Genomic DNA, 25,276 nt, shown 5'->3' with positions numbered 1-25,276 from the left:
CTAATCTTAGTTATCTTTTGAGTTAATACATATTTGTGTGCTTTGGGTGTTTCTTTTATGTTATTTTATTTTTTAAAATATAATCTGTAGTATGATCCTGTTTTTCTAACCAAAAGGGAGAAGGCCAAAGGGACTAATCCCGAATCACAATTCATTATACGACAACTCGATAATATTACATTTATTAAACTCATTGAAGCAAAATAATAAGCATATTAAATTTACATGTAAAAGCTAAGCCATGCCCCATGTCACTACATGCCTTTAGCTTAGATGCATGAGAATAGGCAAAACAACAAAATATAATTCAAACTTAATTACATAAAGACAAATGAATTGGACTTTTTAGATGATGTCCATGGAGACTGCAAATAGATGGACTTAAGGGTTGCCAATAATTGGGATGCCGCCGATTGAGATGTGAAGTCCGCTTCCACTTCTGCTGCTTCTAGATCCGCCATTCACACTATCCTTGATGGCGGTACTGTATCCATTGTCAAAGAACCTAGACCACAGCATTACCCCTCCATACTTGGGAGAAGTCCTAATATTTGGCAAAACCTGAGTTTTAAGATCATCAGGTGGAATATACCCACTGTTAGCAGCACCTGGAGCAGCAGGTACTCCTAGGAAAATTTGGCCAGCATTCACAGTACTCCATGTGTTCCAGGAGCTTATGAGTTGGCTGGCATCGCTGTTAGCATATTGACAGGGTGCATTGTTGTAGAATTGCACCCAAACATAGTCAAACAAACCTGTATCTATGGCGTCACTTAGATGAGCATCAGGGAAAGGGCATTGTGGTGCAGCTGATAAGTAGACCTTCCTTTGAGCAGTGCTACGTCTATTGAGTGCCCTTGCTAGAGCATCATAGTTCTCTCCCAAGCCAAGTTCAATATCAAAGTCTATGCCATCGAGCACTGCATTCCCAAAAGGGCGTGAGTCTGAATTTCCTCCAAGGAAGTTGTCCCAAAGGTAGTCTGCTACCCGTGTGGTAAATAGAAAAACAGAACAAATTGATTAGCTTACAAAACAAAGCTCCTACCAGAACAAGACCATTGGCACAATCAAAACTAGATAGTTCAGCTGGTAAAGTTTTCAGGAGATGAATTAAAAACTTTGCGTGAGGCAGCTTTTTAATTTAAACCATCTTTTGAGCCCAGAAAAGAGCATGACTAGCTAACTTTAGAACGTTTTTACAATCACGCAGTCTTGCTCTATCACTTTAATTTAAATATGGTGATTGAAATACTATGTATTTGGTACTTGGCTTAGTATCTAACATAACACTCATGATAACAGTAGGAGAGTACACGATAATTCAATAAGGCTGAAAAGATACAAAACACATTGACATACTCTATTAATTGTGCACTGTATAATCGTATACTTCGTATATGCTAGGAATATAGAATAGAGTTTCTTTTAAAGAACAGTACCTGTTGTGCATCAGCTGGCGAAGAAAGGGAGTAAGTACCAACACCACCACCCAAAGAGAGGAGCACTCTAATCCCCTGCCTTTGACAGGCTGCAATATCACCCCCAATCGAGCTGCAACTTCCAGGATTGCTTGGGTTGCAGTGGCCAGCTAAGTTTAGCTGAGGGGTTCGGCCGCTGCCAAACACAGTTAGGAAAGCAATGTTAATATACTTGTAGTTCCCAGTGGAGCAGGAAGCAGCTAAGGTGCCCTCATCACCGTGTTGCCCCCAATACGTAGCAATTCCAGCACCATGACAGAAATTCATGAACTGGGATGTAAAAATGAATAATGCGAGTGTCAAGACAGACATCTTTGAAACTCTAGAGGACGTCTTTTTCTTTGTTTTTGCACACTATGCACAAAAAAAATGTAAGCTTTTTATAGGCACAACTAGGTCATGCATGTTAGTCCAACTATCCTTAGCCTCCCAGAATTAAGGATAATTATGCAGTAAGCATGCCCTACATTCTTATTTGTTTATCAATATGTGTATGTAGGTAGAGAGACATGTGAGGCAGTTGCTCCTTTCGAAGAATTTAATGAAAGAAACAGGAATGATTGTTCTCAAATTTCCACAAGTCCAATACTTAATTTTATATATATTATAGAAATTTCATTAGATATTCAAACTTCAAATCAACCCCTCACATAAGTTTAAAGTTCTCAGCTCTCCAATTCCAGCCCAGCGAATCACATTATTAATTTTTTTTATATAGAAGACTTTAGACTTAATAGGCTAATAACTATATGGCACCAACCTTAATGATGTTAACAGAATTTTTTTTATGTATATTTTTTGCATAAATACATTTTAACTAATTAATGGTTCCTTATCCTATCTTTAAAAAATTAAAAGATTCCTCAATCAACAGCTAGAATTATTCAAAAAAAATAAAAATAATATTAACAGCTAGAAATGAGGATGCAGTACATGTGCATTATATACTAATACCCATTACCAATGAAAAGAACACATTCAAACTAGTCAAACCAGGATTGCAAATATATCACTAATTACTAATGGAACAAAAATTACCCATGCTTTTAATTAACTTCCTGAGCTAGTAACCTATTACATCATTTACATGGACATGAAGAACAAAGCGCCTTCTTTCCCAAAAAAAAAAAAAAAAAAAAAAAAAAAAAAAAAAAAAGAAAAAAGAACAAAGCGCCTAATCAACTTTACTAATACAACAATGCTAATCGCTCAAATTGCAATTATATTTGGTATTACTTGGTATTATAAAACACCCTTCATCTTTAAGTGTTGTTCTTACTTTAATTGTTTTTGTGTCACTAAAAAAGTCAAAGTATGAATGAAATTTAGAGATAGAAGAAGTACGTAGTAGAAAAACTTAAATGGTCGTCTTTTATCAAAATATAAAAGCTGGAAAAACTCTAGAATAACACAAAAGGAACAAAGAATGAAGAATATTAAGGTGTACGGAGACCAATTTGGTATAATTGAGGTAGATATACATATTAGTCCAAAGCTTCATTTGATGGAATAAAGTTTGAAAATTACTCCATACTAGACAAGTATGTTATATATTGCCTTCATTCTAGGCAGATATATATTGTAGTAATGAATTTGGTAGAATGAAGATGAGATTCTCTATTCTCAAACTTCTGCCAAATTATCAGCCCCGTTCTTAGAAATTTATGGGCCCTAGGCATAATGTGAGAAAAGGACCCCTAAATTACATAAACAAATTTTTTTTATACGCAATAGCATTAAATATAAAACAATGAAAATAACTTACATTATTTGAATAGTATGTCTCCATACACAATACTAGAGTAATAACTTTGCATAATGTTTCAGCAATTAAATAAATATGAAACGGTGTAATTGAAAAGATTAATATTTTGGAGTAGATACTCATAGAATCCGGAAGATTAGAAGAAGAAGTGAAGAGATTATATTGCATTGTTATCTCCACCTAATTGACATCTAAGTAATTTAATGATAATTGCTAATTAAATGCAGTAATTATCTTTCTACAAAGTAGCTTTTTTCTAATGAGTAAAAACTACAGAGTAAAATTCTACAACTATACAAACTGATTTTTTTAGGCCCCTTTCTGGCATGGGCCCTAGGCGCTCGCACTCGAGGCCTACCCCTCCGGACCGGCCCTGCAAATTATCAAGATTAAGTCACTAAAATTTTATAATTTTAAAATGGATAATAAGATATGCACTTCATGACAAGGTAAGACATAAAATGCTCCAAGCCACTCACCCTTACATCTTTTCGTCCGCTCCGCAAATGCTTTGGGTCAGGTTATTAAGTTGATGCTGCATATAAGTCTCCATGTGCCAGCACGGCCGAAGCCCTTTAGGCTTTAGCTGCTGTGTAACTATCCATGAAGGGTGCATGTTGACGCTACGGGGCTATAAATATGCTCCTCTCCCATTGTTGAATGGCTGTGTGTTCCTTCCCTATAATTCCAGTCCCAGACATCCCTGACATGTAAAAACAGAGGGCGTTAAAGGCAAAACAGAATAAAATTTTCAGAACTTCGTTCAAAGTATAATGGAAACCTCATATGGGAAGAGAAATTAGATTTATGTAAAAGCTGAATGAGAAATTCAGTGAACTCAACATGTCATTAATGACCAAGACTCCGTTCTCTGTACCCCAATGTTGAAATTGCTCCTAAGTTCCTCACTGCTGTAATCGTCTGAGTTGTCCTGTTACCCTGCTCATTTCATTCAGCGATATTGATCTTCAGATGATGATTGAATATTGACAATATCTTTAAAACTAGCCAACTTAAAATAAATACCTTACAGAAGAAAAGCGTCACATATTCCAAGACACACATCCTAGCTGTATGTACAGATTTCAAAAACCCTCCAGTAGAATCAAGATGGATGCAGGGAGATCCACTCCACTTTGTATATATACCAATGAATAAAATGCTTTCACTGAAGCTGATAGGTTGAACACAATTTTGTATGTAGTCACCAATAATCACCACAAGAACAACCCCCACTCTTGAAGGTATGAAACCTATTGGTATCTCTAACAATTATTTCCCGCTTAGTGATCTTGGATATGAGCTTGATTGCAACATGGCAATCTCCACAAATGCGAAGATTCTTAGTAATTCTGATAGGTGTTGGCGGTCTAGTATTTATAAGGGCAAACATTATAGCCAACTTTTCACTGTGAACTGTAAGATGGCCTTCTTTATCCTCCTCCTCTACATCATGAAGAGCAAATTCCATCTCTGGAACATAACCTTCCTCCTTCATTTTTCCCATTAACACATGCAGTTTATCATAAATTTCTTTAGACTGTGGATGTGATCTGTCCCCTGCGAGGAATGTAAAAACCTGACCTTGATGCTCCACATTACTAATGCCTGGCATTTTGTTCATGCCTTTGTCCTTCATCAGTGACCTGATTGTGCTAACTTCCTTCCACTTCCCTGCTTTAGCATAAATGTTAGACAGCAACACATAATATCCACCCTGTTCAGGTACCATTTTAAAAAGATGTTCAGCTGCTATTAGCCCAATTTTCATGTTGGAATGGACACGACAAGCACCTAATAGAGCTCCCCATACTCTTTCATTTGGCTCAACTTGCATCTCCTTAATAAAAGAGATAGCCTAATCCACTCTCCCTGCCCGTCCTAAGAGATCAACTATGCAACAATAATGCTCTAACCTAGGGGGTATATTGTACTCCTCAGTCATTAGTTTATAGTAATGCTGCCCTTCTTCCAACATCCCTGAATGACTGCAAGCTGACATAATAGCAACAAATGCAATGGAATCAGGAGTTAATCGCTCCTCTCTCATTCTTGAGAAGAGGGAAGCAGCTTCTTTACCTTGTCCACTAACACCATAAGCAGAAATCATAGAAGTCCAAGAAACTACATCATGAATCTCCATCGTATCAAACACTTCCCTTGCTTCCTTCAAGCAACCACATTTGGCATACATGTTGATTAATGCATTCTCCAAGGACAAATTTGGAAGAAGTTTTCTCCTTTCAACAAATTTGTGAATCTTCCTTCCTAATGAAAAAGCAGAAAGATCACCACAAGCAGGAAGAATAGTCGTAAAGGTAACCCCATCTGCTTCAATTCCATTATCTTCCATTTGAGAGTAAAGATCAATGGCTTCTGCAGCCATGGAATTATTCACATACACAGCTATCATTACATTCCAAGATACCAAACTCTTCATAGCCATCTTCTCAAACATTTTCTTGACAAAAACGACATTTTCAGAAGAAGTGTTAGTAACAGCTGGAAGTAAACTTGCCATAGTGCCAGCATCTGCATTTAACTCCACTGACTCCATTTCTCTACAACTAGGGTGGCCAACGCGCGCGCGCGAGTAGCTAGCCCTTATTGGTAAGTTTTATCGGCTTGTTTATACTCTTGACGACAAGGCATGAACGTCTAAGGAAAATTCCGTATACTACGTATAAATTGTTAGTTTTGTAGAAGTATTATATTGTCAAAGTTTGCAACTTTGCATTGCATTAATTTGCATCGTATCGTCAAGGAAGCCTTGTCAAATAAGGCCATAGAAATTTAGTGTTTTGCATCAACTAAAATAGTAAACGATTTTATTAAAAGCTTTAATGAGTTAGTGCAATATAAGCATAGATAAAGACGCTAACAAAAGGGTTGACTTTAGCAGCATAAATGGTCATTTGGTCGTACAAAGAAAGAGTTTAAACAACCATACGCGTTATTTAGGATTGTGTCGTGTAGGGACACATGGTGGAACTTATTGTTGTGGTGTAGCAGCCTAGTTTAGCCTTAAGAGAATGGCTTTGAGAGACCATTTGAGAATTCGGGTGAGGGATGTTGATGGTCCAATATGAAAATACATGGGCTTGCTCCTCAAGCTAATAGCTATTGCTTCGCCAAGCGGCCCAAGCACCCTGAAGAGCAATGTTGATAGTGTGTTAGTGGAAACAACACTGTAAATTTTGGCCAAGAAAGTTAAAAATTATACGAAGTAGATGAAAATTAGAATCAAGGCACCAATTGAAGCATATAAAAGGCGTCTTACCTATCTGTGCAGCTAAGCCCTAGGTTTGAGCAAGCCAACAACTCTTGAAGAGTTAAATACTACGGAGTACTTCCTTCCATGATGACTTGGATGAGTAAGATAATTTCAAAATTACTAATGATGAAATCTGCAGTACATCTATAGTTGGAAAATACCATCCCATGCCGGAGTTAGAATTATTGTTTCTGTTATTGAACGAAGAGCTCGAACATAAGATTAAGTACCCTGAAGCCATGTCGCAATTAAGTAGACAGAAGCATAAGCAAGCAGCCAAGCAATTATTAGCAAGTTGACAAAAGTTGCAATTTTTATTTTTATTTTTTTTTCCAAAGTAAGGAGTAAGGACCAATGAATAATCAAGCAAGCTCATTAAAGAAAAAGAAAAGGCTCATGGTTGTTAGTAGAGTCTTGTGTCCTTTTCCTATGGCTTCAACTTGCATCTTAAACTCCTTTTCTGCTTACCCCCTACATTTTGACTTAGTATATAATCATAATTACATTTACATACAAATTTATATAGGATTATGCACACACATACACACATTTAATTTCATACTAAATTCTGTGTTGATAGTATATTTTGGGTGTTTTTTTGGCATTTAGTTAGTTGATGATAACCTTGGTTCCCAATCAAATGATAAGAGTAGATTGGGTTAATTTCATACAAAATGCCTTTAAATGGCCATGACTTAGCCAAGAAAGTATCTACAGAGTAGAGATGCATACTTAGATTGAAATCTATTCATAGGCACCAGCAAAGCTAACTCATAGAATGAAAAATCCTTAGGTATGATCATAGAAACCGAATATGCAAAAGTGCAAAACTCACACGTAGCAAGGTATGTAGAAAGTTTTAAATTTGCTAAACCACACCCTAAATGTACACACAAGTAATCATCTTATTTTAACTAATAAAGAAATGAGTTATTACAGAGAAATAGAGTCAGAGCCATAGAGGACTCCAAAAATAAAGAAACGTAAACAAGCAATTTCAATTTCAAAATGGCATTGTAAGAAAGCCAAGTCAGCTTAAGTTTTATGGAACTAATAGAACATATGTATACATCTAAAAATTTTAGGTCCTCTGATCACCAAAAAATAAATTACTACGTACGATGTATTACAATAAATATACCACAGTTTTTTTTTTTATCAATAATGACTTGGCCTTTCACCAAAAAATATGATCATTTGAAATCAGTGCGGAAGAAGATGATATTCTGGCAAGATATAATGGATATCTGAAGAACTTCTATAAGGCATGTACAAATCATAACAGGAGGTGCATACCTTCACTGCAAGTTTCTCACAACATATTTGCATGCTTCCCTCATTGGAAGCTGAGAAAGAATAAGATCATAACAGACACATTATCTGAACATTGAATACGTGACATCTGCTCCTTGTGAGAATTTCTAAATTCAAGATTAATGGCCTAAAAGTGGTTCTTGTGAACACAACAATGAAGCCCCAAAAAATCATAATGAACTGAATGAATAATTTCAATTGCAAAATTAAACCCGGATAAAATAAACCCTTCCTCCAAATTGCAAAATTAAACCCAGATAAAATAAACAAATGAATTTCATAAAATTAGCCAGATGTGAGACAAAAAATCAACCCTTCCTCCAAATTTTGTTTTTATAATCCAAACAATTAAAACAATAATAATTGCAATTGCAAAATTAAACCCAGATAAAATACCCACATAGATCTAACCCAAATCACACCTAAAAGATCGAGTACAAATTTACCAATCCATGTGTTTCTCTATAAACAAATCATAATTTTGCAGAACACACAGAGTAAATATCATAAAATTATAAACTAAAATCGAATAGAAAAATTACCTATTCCACCATCATCAACAAGAACAAGCTTGAAGGGTGAAACGTGAGGGGTCGGGTAATAAAAGAATAGAAAAGTGTTTGCGACTTGAGTGAAGAAGATAACCAGACAGCAAACAGTAACACATAAAGGAGAACGAAAGAAATTGAAAGGTTAGGCTAAAGTTATCGAAATATAGAATGAGGACAAAATTGTAAATAAACATTTTGAGGGGTATAATAGTCTTCACACTGTTCATAAGATTTTCTTTCCACTTTTTATAAGGTAGGTAGGGAATTCTCAAGGCGTCGTCGAAACGCCCTTTCTGTGCATACCCAGCAACCATTGAATTCCAAGAAACAACATCTCTTACAGGCATTTCATCAAGAACTTTCCTAGCATCAATCAAACAACCACACTTCCCATACATAGAAACTAATCCATTCCCAACAAACAGATTCAAGTTAAGCCCAACTTTAAACACAGCATTATGAATTTGCCTACCAACCCACAAATTCTCAGACCCAGAACAAGCTTTCAAAGCACATGGGTACGTATAATGATCAGGTCTAACTCCAACCCTAGACATACTCTTAAACACCCTCAAAGCATCTGGGTAATGTTGGTGGGTCACATAGCTCCTGATCATAACATTGAAAAATATAACATTTCTTTCAGGACTTTCATCGAACAGATGGCGTGCAATGCCTAATAAACGAAAACTCGCATAAGCCCTGATCAATTTTAGCCGAATACAAGAACTTGAATGAAGATTATGGTGGGTTAGTATGTTGGCATGAAGTTTTTTCAAGGTTTTGAGATCTGGGTATGAATCCAATATATGGGTACATAATTCCTCTGTAACAAATACATTTTGGCGGGTAAATTCGAGTTTTTGGATTGATAGAGAAAGGGTTTCCAGCTGATTGAACGTTGATAAGTGGTGAATGAAAGAATGACGCCGAATAATCATCAAGTAGGAAGTATAATGTCACTCTTTAAGTCTTAAGACTCCTAACGCCAAAAATATAATGCTAGGTCCACGAAGAATAAAATGAAGTGATTTATTACATACTCCGCAGGCAACATAGCTCAAGTACTCGTAAAGTCGTACTCTGTAATGTAATGTCAATTTAATGGAATTCAAGGACGATAAAGTCTTTTCCTTACCTACAGAAAAAAACTGTCGATTTGGTAACTTGGTTTTAAAAGGTAATGCGATAAAATGCCAATTTGATAATACATAGTATGACTGTACGAGTATTGAATGAGGCGAGTTAGGTGACTATGAAAGATCATCCATTTTTTTAGTCAGAAGTTGTAATATGTCTAGTGTCTTAATTTGTTATACATGGAAAATTTCTGCAGAATAATTACTTTTTATAATTAAGTGTATAAAAGATAAATAAAGTTGATTTGAAGGGGATAAAGATAAGCTTATAAACAGAGGGGATACACAAAGTTAATATGAAGTGTACAGATTCTGAATTATGTTACTGCCTCAGTTGAGCAACTGGTGCGTTGTAGTTATCATGGCTGCCTACAATAATCCAAGAGTTTAGTCTCTCCAATTTGTTAAGGCAAGGTCGATAACATGGCTCTCTCTAAAATGGTAGAACATAATAGAAACTCCCAGATCACAGCTTATTTTAGTAAGACTAAACTGAGACACAGAAATTGTTATGCAATTAGCCAATTATGGAACTATTCACCTGCTTCTTCCCTGCTGAACTGACAGAAATTGCTGTAAATGTGTCTTGAATTCTAGACAACATTAAGCAACGTCTTATTACAAAGGAATTACGGCATACAAGGCTCCTAGCGCCTATACTGCTAAAAACACCTAGTTATACATTTACTGAAGGATATACTCTACAAGTCTATTGAAAATAGTTTTGTGTACAAAGGTAAGCAGTCTCACTGGTGCGTCCTGTTGTGTTTGTGCTTCACACAAAGCTTCTGGTATACACAGGTATTTGTTTGTGTCTATGTTGATTAATAACAGCCTATTGTTTTAGGCCAATATAGCTTATGAATCAAAGCCCCCATTCATGATGCCATGACTCATCCTGAAACAAAGCCCTATGAACGGAACCAGTTGAATTCCCCCCTTGCTCCCTATACTCTTCTTCATCACCAACACTACCATCTGAAGGGAATAAGCATTTTTTTGCCCCACTTGTTGGGGTTTCGCAGACCCGATCATAGTTTTCTCTATGCCGGTCTTTCCTCTTGGACCTACGAAAAGAATCTGATTTCGACCTGGACATTTTTGGCGGCTTAGGGGCCCACACTCTCTGCAAGTCTGGCATGGCTCTTCGTGAAAAAGAAGCAAACTTCAAAGCTCTTGTTCTCCTTTCTTGAGCTTCAACCAGTTTGCGATCATGATCTGTGCTACCAGTGTGAAGTGAATCATCAGTAGAATTGGGTTCACTTCCTACTTTCCATGATTGACTGCTATCCTCACTATTGAGTAGAGGATTAGGGGATTCACCATCATCACTATCATCAAACAATAATAGATCCATCTGATCATAGATTTTATGTACAATATTCCCAAGGTTCTGCGAATACCTGGATATTCCACACAAATAATGTCATAAATTGTGGATCTAAACTTTGTTCCAGCAAAACAAACAAAAAAGAAATTAACATTGAGCTAATATGTTGGAATTCATAGGGCACCTGTAAGCTAGAAAATGAAGTTTTGGAAAACCAGTACCTAAAATTTTAAACAATCCAGAATCAGTGCAACCAGCATGTCTCCTCAACTACTAATTGCAGATTTCTTGTCACAATTATAGAGTCATAAATTGACTCTGACATAAACAGGAACATGAAGTAGGATGTTCACTGAGGCTATACAATTCGTGAAAGGAATAGAATATAAAGTATATAAAAGAGTGATCTGGACCTACTTAATCAATACACTTGATGATGAAAAGGGGTTACCACTACTTGCATCAAATTGCACCGCAGGTTAAAGACAAATGACAGCATGAAAATTTGAAAACTGGGAGACAGAGAAAATGAACCGAACCACTTGTCTAGTTGTCCTGATCGAAACAACTAAAGAAAAGGAGAATGGCTGCCCTGAAATTTCGGAAACAATGTTGGAGAACTATGTGTGGAACAGAATCAGAACTTTCCTTAGCAGACACAAACCACTTCCTCTGACATCCTAGATTAACAAAATCAACATCCAAGATAGGATCCCATCATACATGGAAACTTGGGAGGACTATATCTGCTTATCTTTATCCCTAACCACACTGATTTGAGCTAGTTGAAAGGATGTTTCCTTAAACATACCAAAAAAGATCATTTTCTGGGAAAAATAAAGACATTCTCCAAAACAGTCAGCTGAAAGATGAAAGTAATACAGAATAACTAGATGATATAGAGGTTGAAATGTGGAGAAACTAATGCACTTTGATACACTACACCATGCAATCTAGAAGTTGCTTGGACTGTGATGATTAGAGTGGAAACCATTTCGTAAAATAATTGGTTTTCAATGAACATCCATACTAGAAAATAAAAGTTGGAAACTACACTCCCAAGTCTGCAGTAATATTGAAAATGCTGATTTGGTATTATAAAAATGTGCTTTCATCTAATTAAATTAAAAAAAAAAAAGAAAAACATTTCAGTCTATATCAGAGTGACTAGATGCCAACCACAATACTATAAATAAATGTCATGGTTATACAAGCATTGCTGATTTCACTAGAAGTGTATATACCTGCTTTTGATGGTCCTGCCCACATAATCACTAAAGTCGAAATCTCCAAAAAATCCATCCTCCATGTTACACTGAATAAACTCTAAAAGAAAGCAGATCTGCTTAACAAATTTGTTCTTGGTAGAATCCCGTATACCAGCAACAATCTCTGATTGAAGTATCTCCATGCGAAACAAAATCTGCAGCTCATACCTAGACAATGCTTAAGGAACTACCATGACAAATCAATCAATATGTCGCAACCAGTAATAAAGTAATAGTAAAATCATGACAAACATTTATTATTAGACAAACAAAGTTAATGGAAGAAAAGGATACTGTCTAATTCTATCTTCAGATGAGGTATTTGATGAATGTGCATCTGTTGCTTTAGAGGATAGATCACCATCTTTGTGCTTTCCTGCTATGTCTTTTGGATTGATTAGTAAGAGTTTGATGAGCTCACCAGCTACTAGTCCTCCATAACTGCTACCATCTGATTTTTCAAGGGAGGCTTGACTTTCTTCTTTTGTATTTGGTCCTAGTTTCCCCCTAAGCCAATAAATACATGAAGAAACTACCCGCTGCGCAAAAGCCACTAAATCAACTCCTGATGCAATCCCATTTTGAATTCTCTGAGACAAATTACTAAAGAAAGCTTCAGCAGCTTCTTGCGAAGCTCCAGTTTGTTTTATTTGAGGTCCTATAACAGCGTGTTCTTTAGCCAGAGAAGGAAGCGGTTGTTGACTTTCTTGATGCAACTGGCACAATCTCTCCTCTGTTTTCTCCATAATTTTAGGTGTGTCTGACTTGCATGGAAGTGATGAGCTACTTTTTGCAGCCTGTTTTATCCAACACTGCAAAAACTTTAACTTCTTTGAAGTATCACACTCCTTGGAAAAGTAAGCTCCCTCAAGTTCCATCTCACAGGGTCGAGAAGCTGCTTTGCAGAAAGAGCCCCAGGAGAGATCCTTGTACCTGTGGGGATGCATTCTGTGCCTTCTTCTACTTTCACTTTTACGTATCCCACTCACAGAATCCATACTCATGTCAATTCCAACAGTTTTTTCTCCTTTCTCTGAGCTACCGTGTCCAAGGTTTAGCTCACTTACACCATTTTGAGCTCCACATAAATCAGTACTATCTTTCAGAATAAAAAGAAAAGCCGAATTAATAGTAAAAGGTTTGAGAACCCCCTTGGTTATGATGCCCTTGGCATTTGACAAATGCAACGATGCCCAGTAACCTTTCCTATATAGAAAGCTTAAAAGAATCTGCCAAAGAGGTGGTGATTTTCTCTTCGTAAACCTACCTGTTCCTTCCGAAAGCAGTTCAAGAACTCTGTCAGCAAAAAACTCAGTAGATGACTTCTCTTTCTTTTTCTTTGAATCTGTGGATAATTCATCAACAAGTACCACATCAGAAATTTGCTCATCCATATTTACACTCTCTCCATTTCTACAGAGAGATTTTACATCAATCTTCACCACCCCATCACCAAAACTCTCCCAAATTCCACAGGATTGTTGAGAAAGTTCTCCAGCTTTTTCAGACCCCTCAGAGATTGAAAGACCGTGAAGCCTACGCCCACGTAGCATTTTAAGATCAAGCAGTTGGAGATCACAATACTTGCATTCCATAGGTTTCCCACTCACATCCAATATCTCAAGATTCAATTGCCCACAAACTTTCTTACATTTATCATTTAATTTAGGGTAAGTAGCTGAAACACCAATCATCGGATAAATTAAGCCAAACGAAACAATAGCAGAACCCAAGACAATTGAATCACTAGAACATAAACCCCAACCTAAACTCTTAACACCATTTTGAAAAAACCCCACTAACCTGCTATATTCGTCAAGTTTATCTTTTTCTATGTCGTTTCCGCTGTCATTATAACAGTTCACATCTACCCAGCTGAAATGAATATCCCTACTAGCAAAAGTATCTCTCACATGCCCAAAAACCCCTCTAAATTTATCACAAAAAACATCACAATCATTCACAACATCATCAACACCCATAAAATGAACCAAATCCTTATTTGATCTACAAACAGGTGAGAACAATACAACCAAATTCGACCTAACAGTCCCTAACAAATCAAAATCATTAGAACAATCAGACAACTCCCAACCATAATCATGAATTACCTGCGCAATCGAGCTCGATAAATGCGAACCCCTCGAACCCGAACCAGAAATCGAACCATCCACCAAATTACAAGCCAAATCAAGGGTCTGAGAAAGTAAATTTAGGGTTTCATCGAGTCGATTGAAGGAGAGAGAATTAGGGTTATACAATGAAATTGGGATATTGGGAAGAGAAGACGACGATTTGAGAGGAGAAAGAGAAGAGAAGAAGAGCTTGAAGGAGGAGAGAGAAAGAGAAAGAGGGGGAAAAGAGAGAAGAATTTTGGCAGAAGTAAGGATTGAAGTGAGGTAAGAATTAGGGTTTTGGAGGTGAAGAAGAGGGTTGAGATCGATTAAGAGGACGATTCTTTGGGTTTTGGAGTAGTTGATTGGATTAATGCCGGCCATTTTCGGCCGGGAATTCGCCGGAGTTTGAAAGTTTTAGGGATTGAAATGGCGGAGAATTGGGGATGAAATTGGGGATTTTGGAGGAGAGAGAAAGAGGGGATGAAGAAGAAAGGGAGGAGGGAAATGATAGTTGAAATTTGAGGGTTTAGGCGGGAAATCAATGAATAAGATGCCAAAATTGTTGAATAAATATGGTCACGTGGAAAACAGGAAAAGGCACAATTTGTGATTGATAATTTGAAATGAGTCAAATGACTGGTCCAATAATCCAATTTGAACAAATAAGGGTGGTATTTTAAGGGCACATTCTTTTGAGCTGTTATGCTCAGTTGAAACTTGTTTCGTTCTGTTTTTTTCAGTTATGTCTAATTGATTTAATTTTCTCTGTTGACATCTGCACTATCCTATTAAAATTTGCTCTATCTTTCAAGATGCTCAAAAGAACAGGGCTTAATTTGGTCAAGATTTCATTGATTTACAAAATAGTCATTTGGAGGAACTGACCCCTGTAACACTAAATCAGTAACTATGACCACATTTTTTTTTATGAGAAAAGTAACTCTAGCCATATCGTATGGTCAATCACATATAAAAATTTGTGCTTACAAAATACGCATCTTTATTCCGTATAATAAATTTAGGTCAATGGTTAGGGAAAAAAAAAATGATTAAATCTCATTCTTTATTGATTTCTTAAAATTCGAGGAGATTGGTTACAATAATATATTTTTTTAGTTTGATATTTTTAAGTTGCAAATTTAGATAAAGCTTGATATTTTTAAGTTGCAAATTTAGATAAAGCAAACAAGATTTTATGTTTTAGTTACCAATTTTTACAACTTTAATCAACTACTCGTAATCAATTTAGAGTCTATTCTCTTCAACTTAATTTCAATTCAATTCAGTTCAGCTCGAATCAGTTCAGTTCAGTTCCTAATTTCCTTCTCTCATAAACAATTCATTTCAGTTCGGTTTAGTTCAGTTCCAGTCAGTTCAATTTAGCTCAGTAAATCAGAAGAGACCTTTAGTTTTATTTTTGTAAAGAACACTCATTTCAAAAAACCGTGTAGAGAGTATAGACTTATTGTACTAAAAACAAATGAAGTAAACAAGACTTGTTCTCAATACTTTTAAATGATTTATTTAAATTAATTTAAAGTTTCTAACCAATTAAACTAGTTAGCATTCTCGCACTATTTGAATCAATGTAAATTTTCTCCAACAACTTTCAACACAATTTGTGACTATAAATCTTTACATCATACATGGAGTACGTACTATCTGGCCAAGAATTTTTTTTTTTTTTAAAAAAAAAAAAAACGTGACATATAATATGGATCATGGAGATTCTCATGTTTAATGCAATGCACCTATGCTGCTATGCACGACATCAGTCTTTGATAGAATATGTAAATAATCAATTAATCACACGAATATCTGGGTTTCTCCAATAATCAGAATCATTACATATTGTATGATTTTAGGTAATCCCATAAAATCCGGAAGATTATGTTATTTATGTACTTGTTAATTTGTTATCATGTTTTAGTAGATAATACTTGATTCATATAATTTCTGTTGATGAACTAACCTGGTAACCTTGTGTTTCTTTTTTTATTTTTTCTTTTTGAACTCGTAGTCTTCATTTCAGCTCAAGTATCCATGAACGAGTCTGACATTTTGATACTTACTCATATGCGACATTAATACTTGCTGAGTTTGGGCACGTAACATATGCACGTAACAATGTACTGCTTATTTTTAATGTATTGTTAATGACTGACAAATGATTATGGGATTTTCTTGCAGGCCAGGTAAGTTCTTTTAATCGTCAAAGTTTGGTGCTAATCAAATTAAGTACTCCTGTCATATCTTAAGCAATCTGATGCTAATTAAATAAGTGCATAATTCACTGAACATATGTATAAAGAGATGGTAGTACTTCTGAGTTATTCTGTCAACTCTCTCAAAACCAAAGGTAATCATCCTTTTTTTTTTTCATGATAATCTTGTGTTCTTGTTCATGCTTTGATTCAAAGATTATAGCTTTATATGTGCTGATTCTGTATATATGTTTTTTTTGACACAATTCTGTATATATGTTAATGCAGGGAAAAGGTTGCTGAAACATACTCAATGCAGAATCTGTGGACTCTATTTTGTGGGCAATCTGATTGCGAAAGAAACAGTTCCGAGCTTTGTAATCCTCAGTTTGAGTTAGTTACTCATCCTTCTTCATGTGTCAACCATGCTTCTCTTGTTTGTTTTAATGTACTGCTTATAGCAGTCCTCTTGTATAACTTCATTTGTAAACTTCTTTCTAAGAAACTCGAGCTACCAGCTCGTAATAGGCAACAGTTCTCTGCTGTCCTGAAGATACTGTCAGCTGTTTTTAATGGCTGTCTTGGACTTGTTTATATCGGCTTTGGCATTTGGGTTTTGGTAAAAAAGTCGAAAACTGATCATTCTATTTCACCAATTCATGGGTGGATTGTATTTTTCTTTCATGGAGTTACATGGTTTTTGGTGGGACTAACAACAAGCCTCAAAGGAGACCTTTTCCCAACAGCCAGATTGCGACTCTTGTCCATTTTGGCTTTCCTCTATGTTGGGATTTTCTGTTTTCTAACTCTTTTTGCTGCTGCAGTAAACCATGAAATAGCAGCGAAGGGGGTGTTAGAAATTATATCTTTTGTAGGAGGGTGTTTGCTCTTGTTAAGTACTTACAAAGGGTACACTCCTCCGGATGTAGAGGAGAATGACAGCAGTAAATTTGGTTTAGCTGCTCAAGTTACTCCGTTTTCCAACAGTGGGTTGTTCAGTAAAATGTCATTCTGTTGGTTGAACCCTTTGATGAAATTGGGTAGGAAGAAGATTCTCGAGGAAGATGACTTACCCAAATTACAGGACGTAGACATGGCAGGAACTTGTTACTTGCAGTTTATGGAAAAGATGAATAAACATAAGCAGGCTAAATCACCATCAGAATCCACAATGTTTTGGTCAATTGTTGCATGCTACTGGAGGGAGATGCTGATATCAGGGTTCTTCGCGCTTCTGAAGATACTTGCAATGTCAGCTGGACCTCTTTTCCTTGATTTCTTCATCCTGGTTGCTGAGGGTAAAGAAGCATTCAGACACGAAGGTTCTGTATTGGCGATTTCACTCTTCCTTACTAAGATCTTGGAATCTTTGTCACAGAGGCAATGGTTCTTCCAAAGCAGATTGACCGGTCTCAAAGTGAGGTCCATGCTCACAGCAGCTATATACAGGAAGCAACTACGCTTATCAAATGTTGCTAGGAGGATGCACTCTGGTGGTAAGATAATGAATTATGTAACTATTGATGCTTATAGGATTGGAGAATTCCCTTTTTGGTTACATCAGATTTGGACAACAGGCCTCCAAATTTGCTTGGCATTAGTTATCCTGATCCATTCGGTCAAACTTGCAACCATTGCATCATTAGTAGTGATTAGTTTAACCGTGATTTGCAACATTCCCCTAGCCAAATCACAGCATAAGTTTCAAAGCAAGTTGATGGTTGCTCAAGACGAGAGGTTAAAGGCTAGCTCGGAGGCTCTTGTGAACATGAAGGTGCTAAAGATGTATGCGTGGGAGAGTCACTTTAAAAACGTAGTTGAGTCATTGAGGAAAGTAGAAAATAGATATTTATCAGCAGTGTTGACACAAAAAGCATACAATACTTTTCTCTTCTGGATATCTCCTATATTGGTGTCTTCAGTTACATTTGGTGCATGTTATTTCCTCCGAATCCCTCTACATGCCAGTAATATTTTCACATTTGTCGCAACCTTGCGACTAGTGCAAGAGCCCATCAGAGTTATCCCTGATATCATAAGTGTAGTGATTAATGCAAGACTTTCGTTTATTCGAATTGTCAAGTTTTTAGCAGAGCCAGAGATTCAGAATGACAATGTCAGGAAGATTAATATGACCAGCACAAGCCATGCCATACTAATAAAGTCAACTAATTTTTCATGGGAGATGAATTCATCTAAGAGGACACTCAGAAACATAAATCTAGACGTCCGTTCAGGTGAAAAGGTGGCTATATGTGGAGAGGTTGGCTCCGGAAAATCAACATTGCTAGCAGCTATTCTTGGAGAAGTACCATACATAGATGAAAATGTAAGCTCCGTCAGCAACCCTTAAATCATTGCATCATTTTATATATGTAGTAAAGGATTTTTTTTTTTTTTTTTTCTTCCAGATCACCTTGATTTAGGCCTATTGATAGTACAGCAGTTCAGCAGGTGATTTTTTTTGGAAAATTTTACTAAATAATTCTCCTTATACAGGTAGAAGTTTTTGGTAGGATCGCTTATGTTTCCCAGACAGCTTGGATTCAAACAGGGACAATACGCGATAATATTCTTTTTGGAACTGACATGGATGACTTCAGATACCAGATAACTCTTGGCAGGTGTTCATTGGTAAAAGACCTTGAACTTCTTCCTTACGGTGACTTGACCGAAATAGGGGAAAGAGGAATTAATCTAAGTGGGGGCCAGAAGCAACGGATTCAACTTGCTCGTGCATTGTACCAAGATGCTGACATATATCTTTTGGACGATCCATTCAGTGCTGTTGATGCACACACTGCAACTAATCTCTTCAATGTAACTTCTTGATCTTTACCTTTCAACTTTCTTCGTTTCCTTAATATATATATTCATGTAACATCTGAACTTTTTATGCTGCGATAGGATTATATTATGGAAGCTCTTTCTGAAAAGACCGTCTTGCTTGTGACACACCAAGTTGATTTCCTTCCCGCATTTCATTGCTGTTTGGTGAGTTCTTCAGTTGTATGATGCTTGTGGAGCATTCTTATGATGCATGCTTCAAGAATCCCTTACCTTAAGAGAAATTTGGTTCCTGTAATTTAAAAAAATAAAAATACAAAGGCTGTAACAGGAAAATACTGATGCTTGGTGAAGATTAAATGATGAAACACCTCTGTCTTAGTGCCATGGCTTTGCATCCAACCCTATGGACCTTCATAGTTATCTATCTATCTACTATATTTGTGTATATACTTCCTGCTGTCATTAATAACAGGTAGTTGTACTATATGCCGCTGATGTCAGAAGGGGAAGTTCTTCGTGCAGGCCCGTATCATGAGTTATTAGAATCAAGTCAGGAATTTGTGAACCTTGTAAATGCGCACAAAGAGACTGCTGGTACTGAAACACTTGCTGAAGTCAGCTCATCTGAAAGACACGATTGTTCTGCAAAAGAGATGAAGAGACCGAACATTGAGAAGAATGAGAACCATTGTCAAGTAAATCACAGTAAATCAATGGAAATACCGGTTTCAAGCCATATGCTATATACTTGAATCAGAATAAAGGCTGGCTGTACTTTTCTATTGTTGCTTTTGCTCATCTTGTTTTTTTGACCGGCCAGATATCACAGAATGCATGGATGGCCTATGGTGTAGATAAACCACATATCAGCGAATCAAAATTGATTGTGGTTTACATCATCATTGGATTCTGCATGACATTATTTTTACTCATTAGATCAGCTGCAGTGGTTACATTAGGGATGGAATCATCAAAGTCAATATTTTCAAAGCTAACAAACTCTTTATTTCGAGCTCCAGTTTCTTTCTATGACTCTACACCTCTCGGAAGGATACTAAGTCGTGTAAGTACACATAAAGCTCTTACCAAGTTATACAACATTAATCCAAATTGAACTAACATTTCACATATGCTACTTTCCCCTGTTTCTCTAAACCCTGCAGATTTCATCTGATTTGTGTATCATCGATGTTGATATACCAGTCGCCTTCCAGATAGCTTTTGGAACTACTGCCACGGTATATGCTACTTTAGGAGTTTTAACCTTCATTACTTGGCAGGTCTTGTTTGTCACTGTACCGGTACATGGTTATACGATTACAAGTAAGATATTCCACCATAGAACTTACCTTTCAACAAAATACATGCTGTCATATTATAGCTTACACAGACGTGATTGTCATACATTGATTTCTGAAGAAAAGAGTTTTCTTTTTCTTTTTCTTTTTTCTTTTTTGTTTTTTGTTTTTAAATCTTATTGCTAGATGTAACACCTAACTAGTCTCTGAAACATATTGGCAGCGTTACTACTTTGCTACTGCAAAAGAGTTGATGAGACTGAATGGTACAACCGAGTCCATGGTGGCAAACCATTTAGCTGAAACTGCAGCTGGAGTTGTGACAATTAGAGCTTTTAAGGAGGAAGACCGTTTCTTTGCTAAAAGTCTTGGGCTTATTGATATAAATGCAAGTCCATTCTTCCACAATTTTGCAGCTAGAGAATGGCTGATTCAAAGGATTGAAACTCTCAGTGCCACTGTTCTTGCAACTGCAGCACTGTGTATGGTTTTGCTTCCTCGCGGGACTTTTAGCCCAGGTGAGATCAGAGTCTGTTACAGAAACATTGATTTTTGCTTCAATTAACAAAGACAAGATGGACAAAATGACTTTCTTATATACCAACAATAATGCAGGGTTCATTGGAATGGCACTATCATATGGCCTCACATTAAATGTAGGTATGGTTATCTCAAATCAATGTCAATGCATTTTGGCTAACCATATTATTTCCGTGGAGAGGCTTAATCAATACATGGATATACAAAGTGAAGCTCCAGAAATAATCGAGGATAATCGACCTCCACAAAATTGGCCACTGGTTGGTAAAGTGGAGATATGCAATTTGCAGGTGAATCTCTTTGTATCTATTTTAATTTGGCAGTTTGCAAAGATGGGGAGACACTAAAAATTTCCATGGTCAATGCAGATAAGATATAGGCCAGACACACCACTGGTTCTTCAAGGAATCAGTTGCACATTTGAAGGGGGCAATAAAATTGGTATTGTTGGTAGGACTGGCAGTGGGAAGACTACGCTAATAGGAGCATTGTTTCGCCTAGTAGAGCCAGTAGCAGGGAAGATTATAGTTGACGGTGTTGATATATGTTCAATAGGACTTCACGATCTAAGGTCACGTTTTGGGATTATCCCTCAAGATCCTACTCTCTTTAATGGCACCATACGATTTAATTTGGATCCGTTAAGTCAGCATAATGATGAAGAAATCTGGGAGGTATGGTTTCTCTTTCTGTAATACAGATTTTACATTCTACATAATGTTAGAATGCTATATCTCATGCATTGTGAAAAAAAAAAACGAAAAAAAAAAGAGCTTACTTTACTGTGTTTTTGGGAAGGTGCTTGGCAAATGTCAGCTTAAACAAGCAGTGAAGGAGAAAAACCAGGGGTTTGATTCTTTAGGTAAGTCCTTCATTCTTTCAGAGAACAAATAACCAGTCTTCTACCATTTTGTTAGAGAAGACCTAGCAGAACAATAATTTCAAACCAAAATGTGATTTATCGATTTTTGCACTACATTTTTCACCTTCAGTTATAGAGGATGGGTCAAATTGGAGCATGGGACAACGACAACTGTTCTGTCTAGGGTGCGCTTTGCTGAGAAAAAGCAAGGTATTAGTGCTAGATGAAGCGACTGCATCCATTGATAACGCAACTGATATGATCCTGCAGAAAACGATAAGAGCTGAGTTTTCGGATTCCACTGTGATCACTATAGCCCACAGGATACCGACAGTTATGGACTGCACAAAGGTCCTTGCCATAAGTGATGGTAAGTGTTTTGTTTACAACATTTCTTTTACGTTTAAGTCAGCTCAACTTTCAACACGTAAAAATCAAACTCAGTTCACAGCCACCTTCCTGTGTATAATTAGTTGTAGACCTTGTAGTGTTTGCAGAATTCAGATAAAAGAAAGCCATACTAAAAATTAATATCAGCAATTCAGCAGGATTAGAAAATGTTAAAAGTTACACTGTACCTCTTGCAGGAAAATTAGTCGAGTATGATGAGCCAATGAAGCTAATGAAGAACGGTGGCTCATTATTTGGCCAGCTCGTCAAGGAATACTGGTCTCATATTCATTCCGCTGATCAGTCACACCGAGTAAATTGCATTTAGCATACCAAGTATGTAGAGTTAAACTAGATATTGTAGTTCTTGAAAGCATGTAAAATTTGATTGATCCAAAAATTATTTATAACAAGAATTGATAGGATATTTAGTGTTTTGTTGAGCACTAGTCAATATGCCAAGTTGTGGGCAACATTATGATCAATGCAAGAGATATTCAGAAAATCAGACATGTACAAAGTTCTACTGGCTCCACTAGTACAAGTGTAACCATTAAAAGCAAATTAATACCTTAAACGTGGTTCGACAACCTAATATGTATGCATTTCAGCATTTCTATATGATTGAATAACTCCATAACCTTGCTTACGGTCCTCCAAGTACAGCATTCTCAATATCCTCTTTACTCAGTGCATAGCTGAATCTCTTATTCACATCTTCTTCAAGATTGCCTGGTCCACTCTTAAAGTATCTGCACACCAAATGCAACTACCAGGTCAATAGATTATAGAGTAAAATTATTACAATCGTAAGCTCAAGTTACATATAGTAACTACATTGAATTTAAGGAAAACATGAGATGACACGTAAAGGGAAGCCACAAAGCAGAAAAATGAAGGTGCTATGAACCGGTAGCATGAAGATTAAGGGAAGAAAAAGAAAAAGATAATTGTAATTGACTTATGGAAGAATAAGAAGTAATTGAAGATGTATACAATCTTTTGAAAGGCTTGCTCTTCCAATATACAAAAGCAAACTAAATGAAACTCATAATAATAATGAATATCATGATTTCTTTCTCTTAACTTCTCTATTTATAGCATTTCTGTTTCTCTTTTTCCCTTTTTCCCTTTCTCTAACAAACTCCCTTTCTTCCTCTTCGAGCTAATCCTAACATCCTATGATTCTTAAAGAACCCCTCCCCAACAGGTCAGTTTATTGCAGAAGGTTCCTCTCATATCAATTTTCCTAGTTGCATTATTTTCCTATCGACTCTCAATGTATTAATGTCACAATTCTTTCCATAACTTTCCTAGAAATTCAGAATGGAGGAGTCCATTGTAGAACGGATGCTACACAGGCCAATCAAACTCATAGAACAAATCGCCGGAATATACAAATATTACATAGAATAATAGCTTCTACAAGGCTAAGCGATCAAAGACACACACTCTAACACCATACCACAACTTATGAGCCTGGATTCAATCCAACACACTTCTTTATCAACAAACTTATCCTGTTGTCCGCCACGAAAACGACACAACTAAACCAACCATATGTCCTCAACTTACACATCAACTCCAATTCTTCCAAACTCATGTCAGTCTGATTAACTGGTATGAATACTAACCAAAAATAATCTTAACAGCGTCTGGTATACAGGACATTAATTCTTGCTAATAGCATATGACTAACCACACATTTGACAAAACAAAGTATAGTTAATACTGAAACTCAACCAATGAAATTCAATCTAATGCACATATTTTCCCCTAACAATGGGTTTTCAAGCAAATTCAATCAGCAATCCATAACACTAACTAGTCAAATTCCAAACTTAGCAACTTTTTCAGCACCGATTCTCTTTTTTCCCACATTCACCAAAATCAACACAGTTGCAAACACAACATCGCCAATTTGTTAACATATTAACAAAAACACAAAATTAATGCCTTTTCACTTATACGTTATACCCAAGAATAAAATTAGTAAAAAAAAATGATAAATTGCAAAAATCCAATTTTGCAACAGTAATAATAATTTGATTATATAAAAGATAAAACAACCCGGGAAGCAAAAATCAAAGAAACGCATACCTATTATAATGGTTAGTGATATCAGATTATGAGGGGACAGTTTGTACAAAATTAGAAAAATTTCTTGAGGAAAAAAGGTAGGGAATTGATGGGTTTTGGGGAACTTTCAAAGGGTATTTGAAGATTTGATTGAAAAATAATGGAGGGAGAACTGATGAACAAGAAGAGAAGGTGTGTTTGGTTGTGGTGGGGACTGGGGAGAATGACAAAGTTTCAATAGTTTTTTTTTTTTTTTTTTTTTTTTTTTTTTTTTTTCAACTAACTTATAGAAGTAGTTCTATGAAGACACCAACTTTAAAAGTTCAAAGCATAGAAGATCAACTTGTAAAAAAAAAAAAAAAATAGTTGTAGTAGATACCAACTAAATTAGTTGATTTTTCCTCCTAAAAAAAATAAATAAATAAATTAGTTGATTAAAGTCCCTAACGGTGATATTTAACACTTAGGATCGAATATCTTACTGGATTACTCCAAAGGTTTCATATAGTGCACACAATCAAATGATTTTTAAGAAATACTACAATTAAATATTGCTAAGTATTATAACATGGTTACTTCTATGGTAATTTTGTCATATCTACATCAACTTGGTGCTAATTAGTTAAATAAGTGCATAATTTAGCATTCTCCACCTAAATAGAAAAAAATAATAATGTTACAGTACTTCTAAGTTCTGTCATCTCTATAAAATCCAAAGCAGTACTTTCGTCTTTTTTTTTTTTTGGTGGGTATTGGACTTATTGTACAAGATTCATTGCAAGAGCTTTTAATTATTGTTTCTACGATGACCAATCTAGTTGACTAAATCGTAACAACAATCTTGTGTTCCTGTTTATGTGTGCTAATTCTGAGTTCT

The 25,276-nt window shown here is 36.1% G+C and overlaps 2 protein-coding genes, 1 long non-coding RNA gene and 3 pseudogenes across 4 annotated transcripts; 1 reads left to right on the top strand and 5 right to left on the bottom strand.

Moving 5' to 3' along the window:
* Positions 1 to 145: 145 nt before the first annotated feature.
* LOC145562728 (acidic endochitinase-like) lies at positions 146 to 1,790 on the bottom strand. The gene is made up of 2 exons (XM_081623100.1): positions 1,441 to 1,790; positions 146 to 988 (listed from the first exon to the last, which is right to left on the bottom strand). Exons 1-2 carry the CDS (start codon positions 1,788 to 1,790, stop codon positions 382 to 384), a joined length of 957 nt encoding a protein of 318 aa, XP_081479226.1. The 3' UTR covers positions 146 to 381.
* Positions 1,791 to 3,893: 2,103 nt separating this feature from the next.
* On the bottom strand, positions 3,894 to 8,492 carry LOC145562727 (putative pentatricopeptide repeat-containing protein At3g49142; annotated as a pseudogene). Its single transcript, XR_014094437.1, has 5 exons — positions 8,374 to 8,492; positions 6,524 to 7,863; positions 4,270 to 6,392; positions 4,087 to 4,182; positions 3,894 to 3,946 (listed from the first exon to the last, which is right to left on the bottom strand). The product of XR_014094437.1 is annotated as a putative pentatricopeptide repeat-containing protein At3g49142 (transcript).
* On the bottom strand, positions 7,721 to 9,323 carry LOC145565590 (putative pentatricopeptide repeat-containing protein At3g49142 pseudogene; annotated as a pseudogene).
* Positions 9,324 to 10,075: 752 nt separating this feature from the next.
* On the bottom strand, positions 10,076 to 14,723 carry LOC145564373 (uncharacterized). Its single transcript, XM_081624692.1, has 3 exons — positions 12,414 to 14,723; positions 12,096 to 12,287; positions 10,076 to 10,924 (listed from the first exon to the last, which is right to left on the bottom strand). Exons 1-3 carry the CDS (start codon positions 14,615 to 14,617, stop codon positions 10,387 to 10,389), a joined length of 2,934 nt encoding a protein of 977 aa, XP_081480818.1. The 5' UTR covers positions 14,618 to 14,723; the 3' UTR covers positions 10,076 to 10,386.
* A 2,030-nt stretch (positions 14,724 to 16,753) lies between these two features.
* On the top strand, positions 16,754 to 22,857 carry LOC145564371 (ABC transporter C family member 10-like; annotated as a pseudogene).
* On the bottom strand, positions 20,270 to 24,555 carry LOC145562726 (uncharacterized). The gene is made up of 5 exons (XR_014094436.1): positions 24,421 to 24,555; positions 22,892 to 23,072; positions 22,509 to 22,616; positions 21,847 to 22,194; positions 20,270 to 21,059 (listed from the first exon to the last, which is right to left on the bottom strand). It is a non-coding gene; the product is annotated as an uncharacterized LOC145562726 (long non-coding RNA).
* Between the last annotated feature and the right edge of the window lie 721 nt (positions 24,556 to 25,276).

This window comes from Chenopodium album, chromosome 10, assembly GCF_948465745.1.
Source record: "Chenopodium album chromosome 10, dcCheAlbu1.1, whole genome shotgun sequence".
Lineage (NCBI taxonomy): Eukaryota > Viridiplantae > Streptophyta > Magnoliopsida > Caryophyllales > Amaranthaceae > Chenopodium > Chenopodium album.
This window is presented reverse-complemented; position numbering and strand designations above follow the sequence as displayed.

Bases quoted from the DNA above. Each gene is read 5' to 3' on its own strand.
- LOC145562728 (XM_081623100.1), bottom strand. From the start codon at position 1,790: ATGTCTGTCTTGACACTCGCATTATTCATTTTTACATCCCAGTTCATG. The intron at 989-1,440 runs GGTACTGTTCTT...ATTTACCACACG, and splicing joins TCGCCAGCTGATGCACAACA to GGTAGCAGACTACCTTTGGG.
- LOC145564373 (XM_081624692.1), bottom strand. From the start codon at position 14,617: ATGGCCGGCATTAATCCAATCAACTACTCCAAAACCCAAAGAATCGTC. The intron at 12,288-12,413 runs GTATCCTTTTCT...AGCATTGTCTAG, and splicing joins TCTGAAGATAGAATTAGACA to GTATGAGCTGCAGATTTTGT. The intron at 10,925-12,095 runs GTATATACACTT...TGGAATATCCAG, and splicing joins GGCAGGACCATCAAAAGCAG to GTATTCGCAGAACCTTGGGA.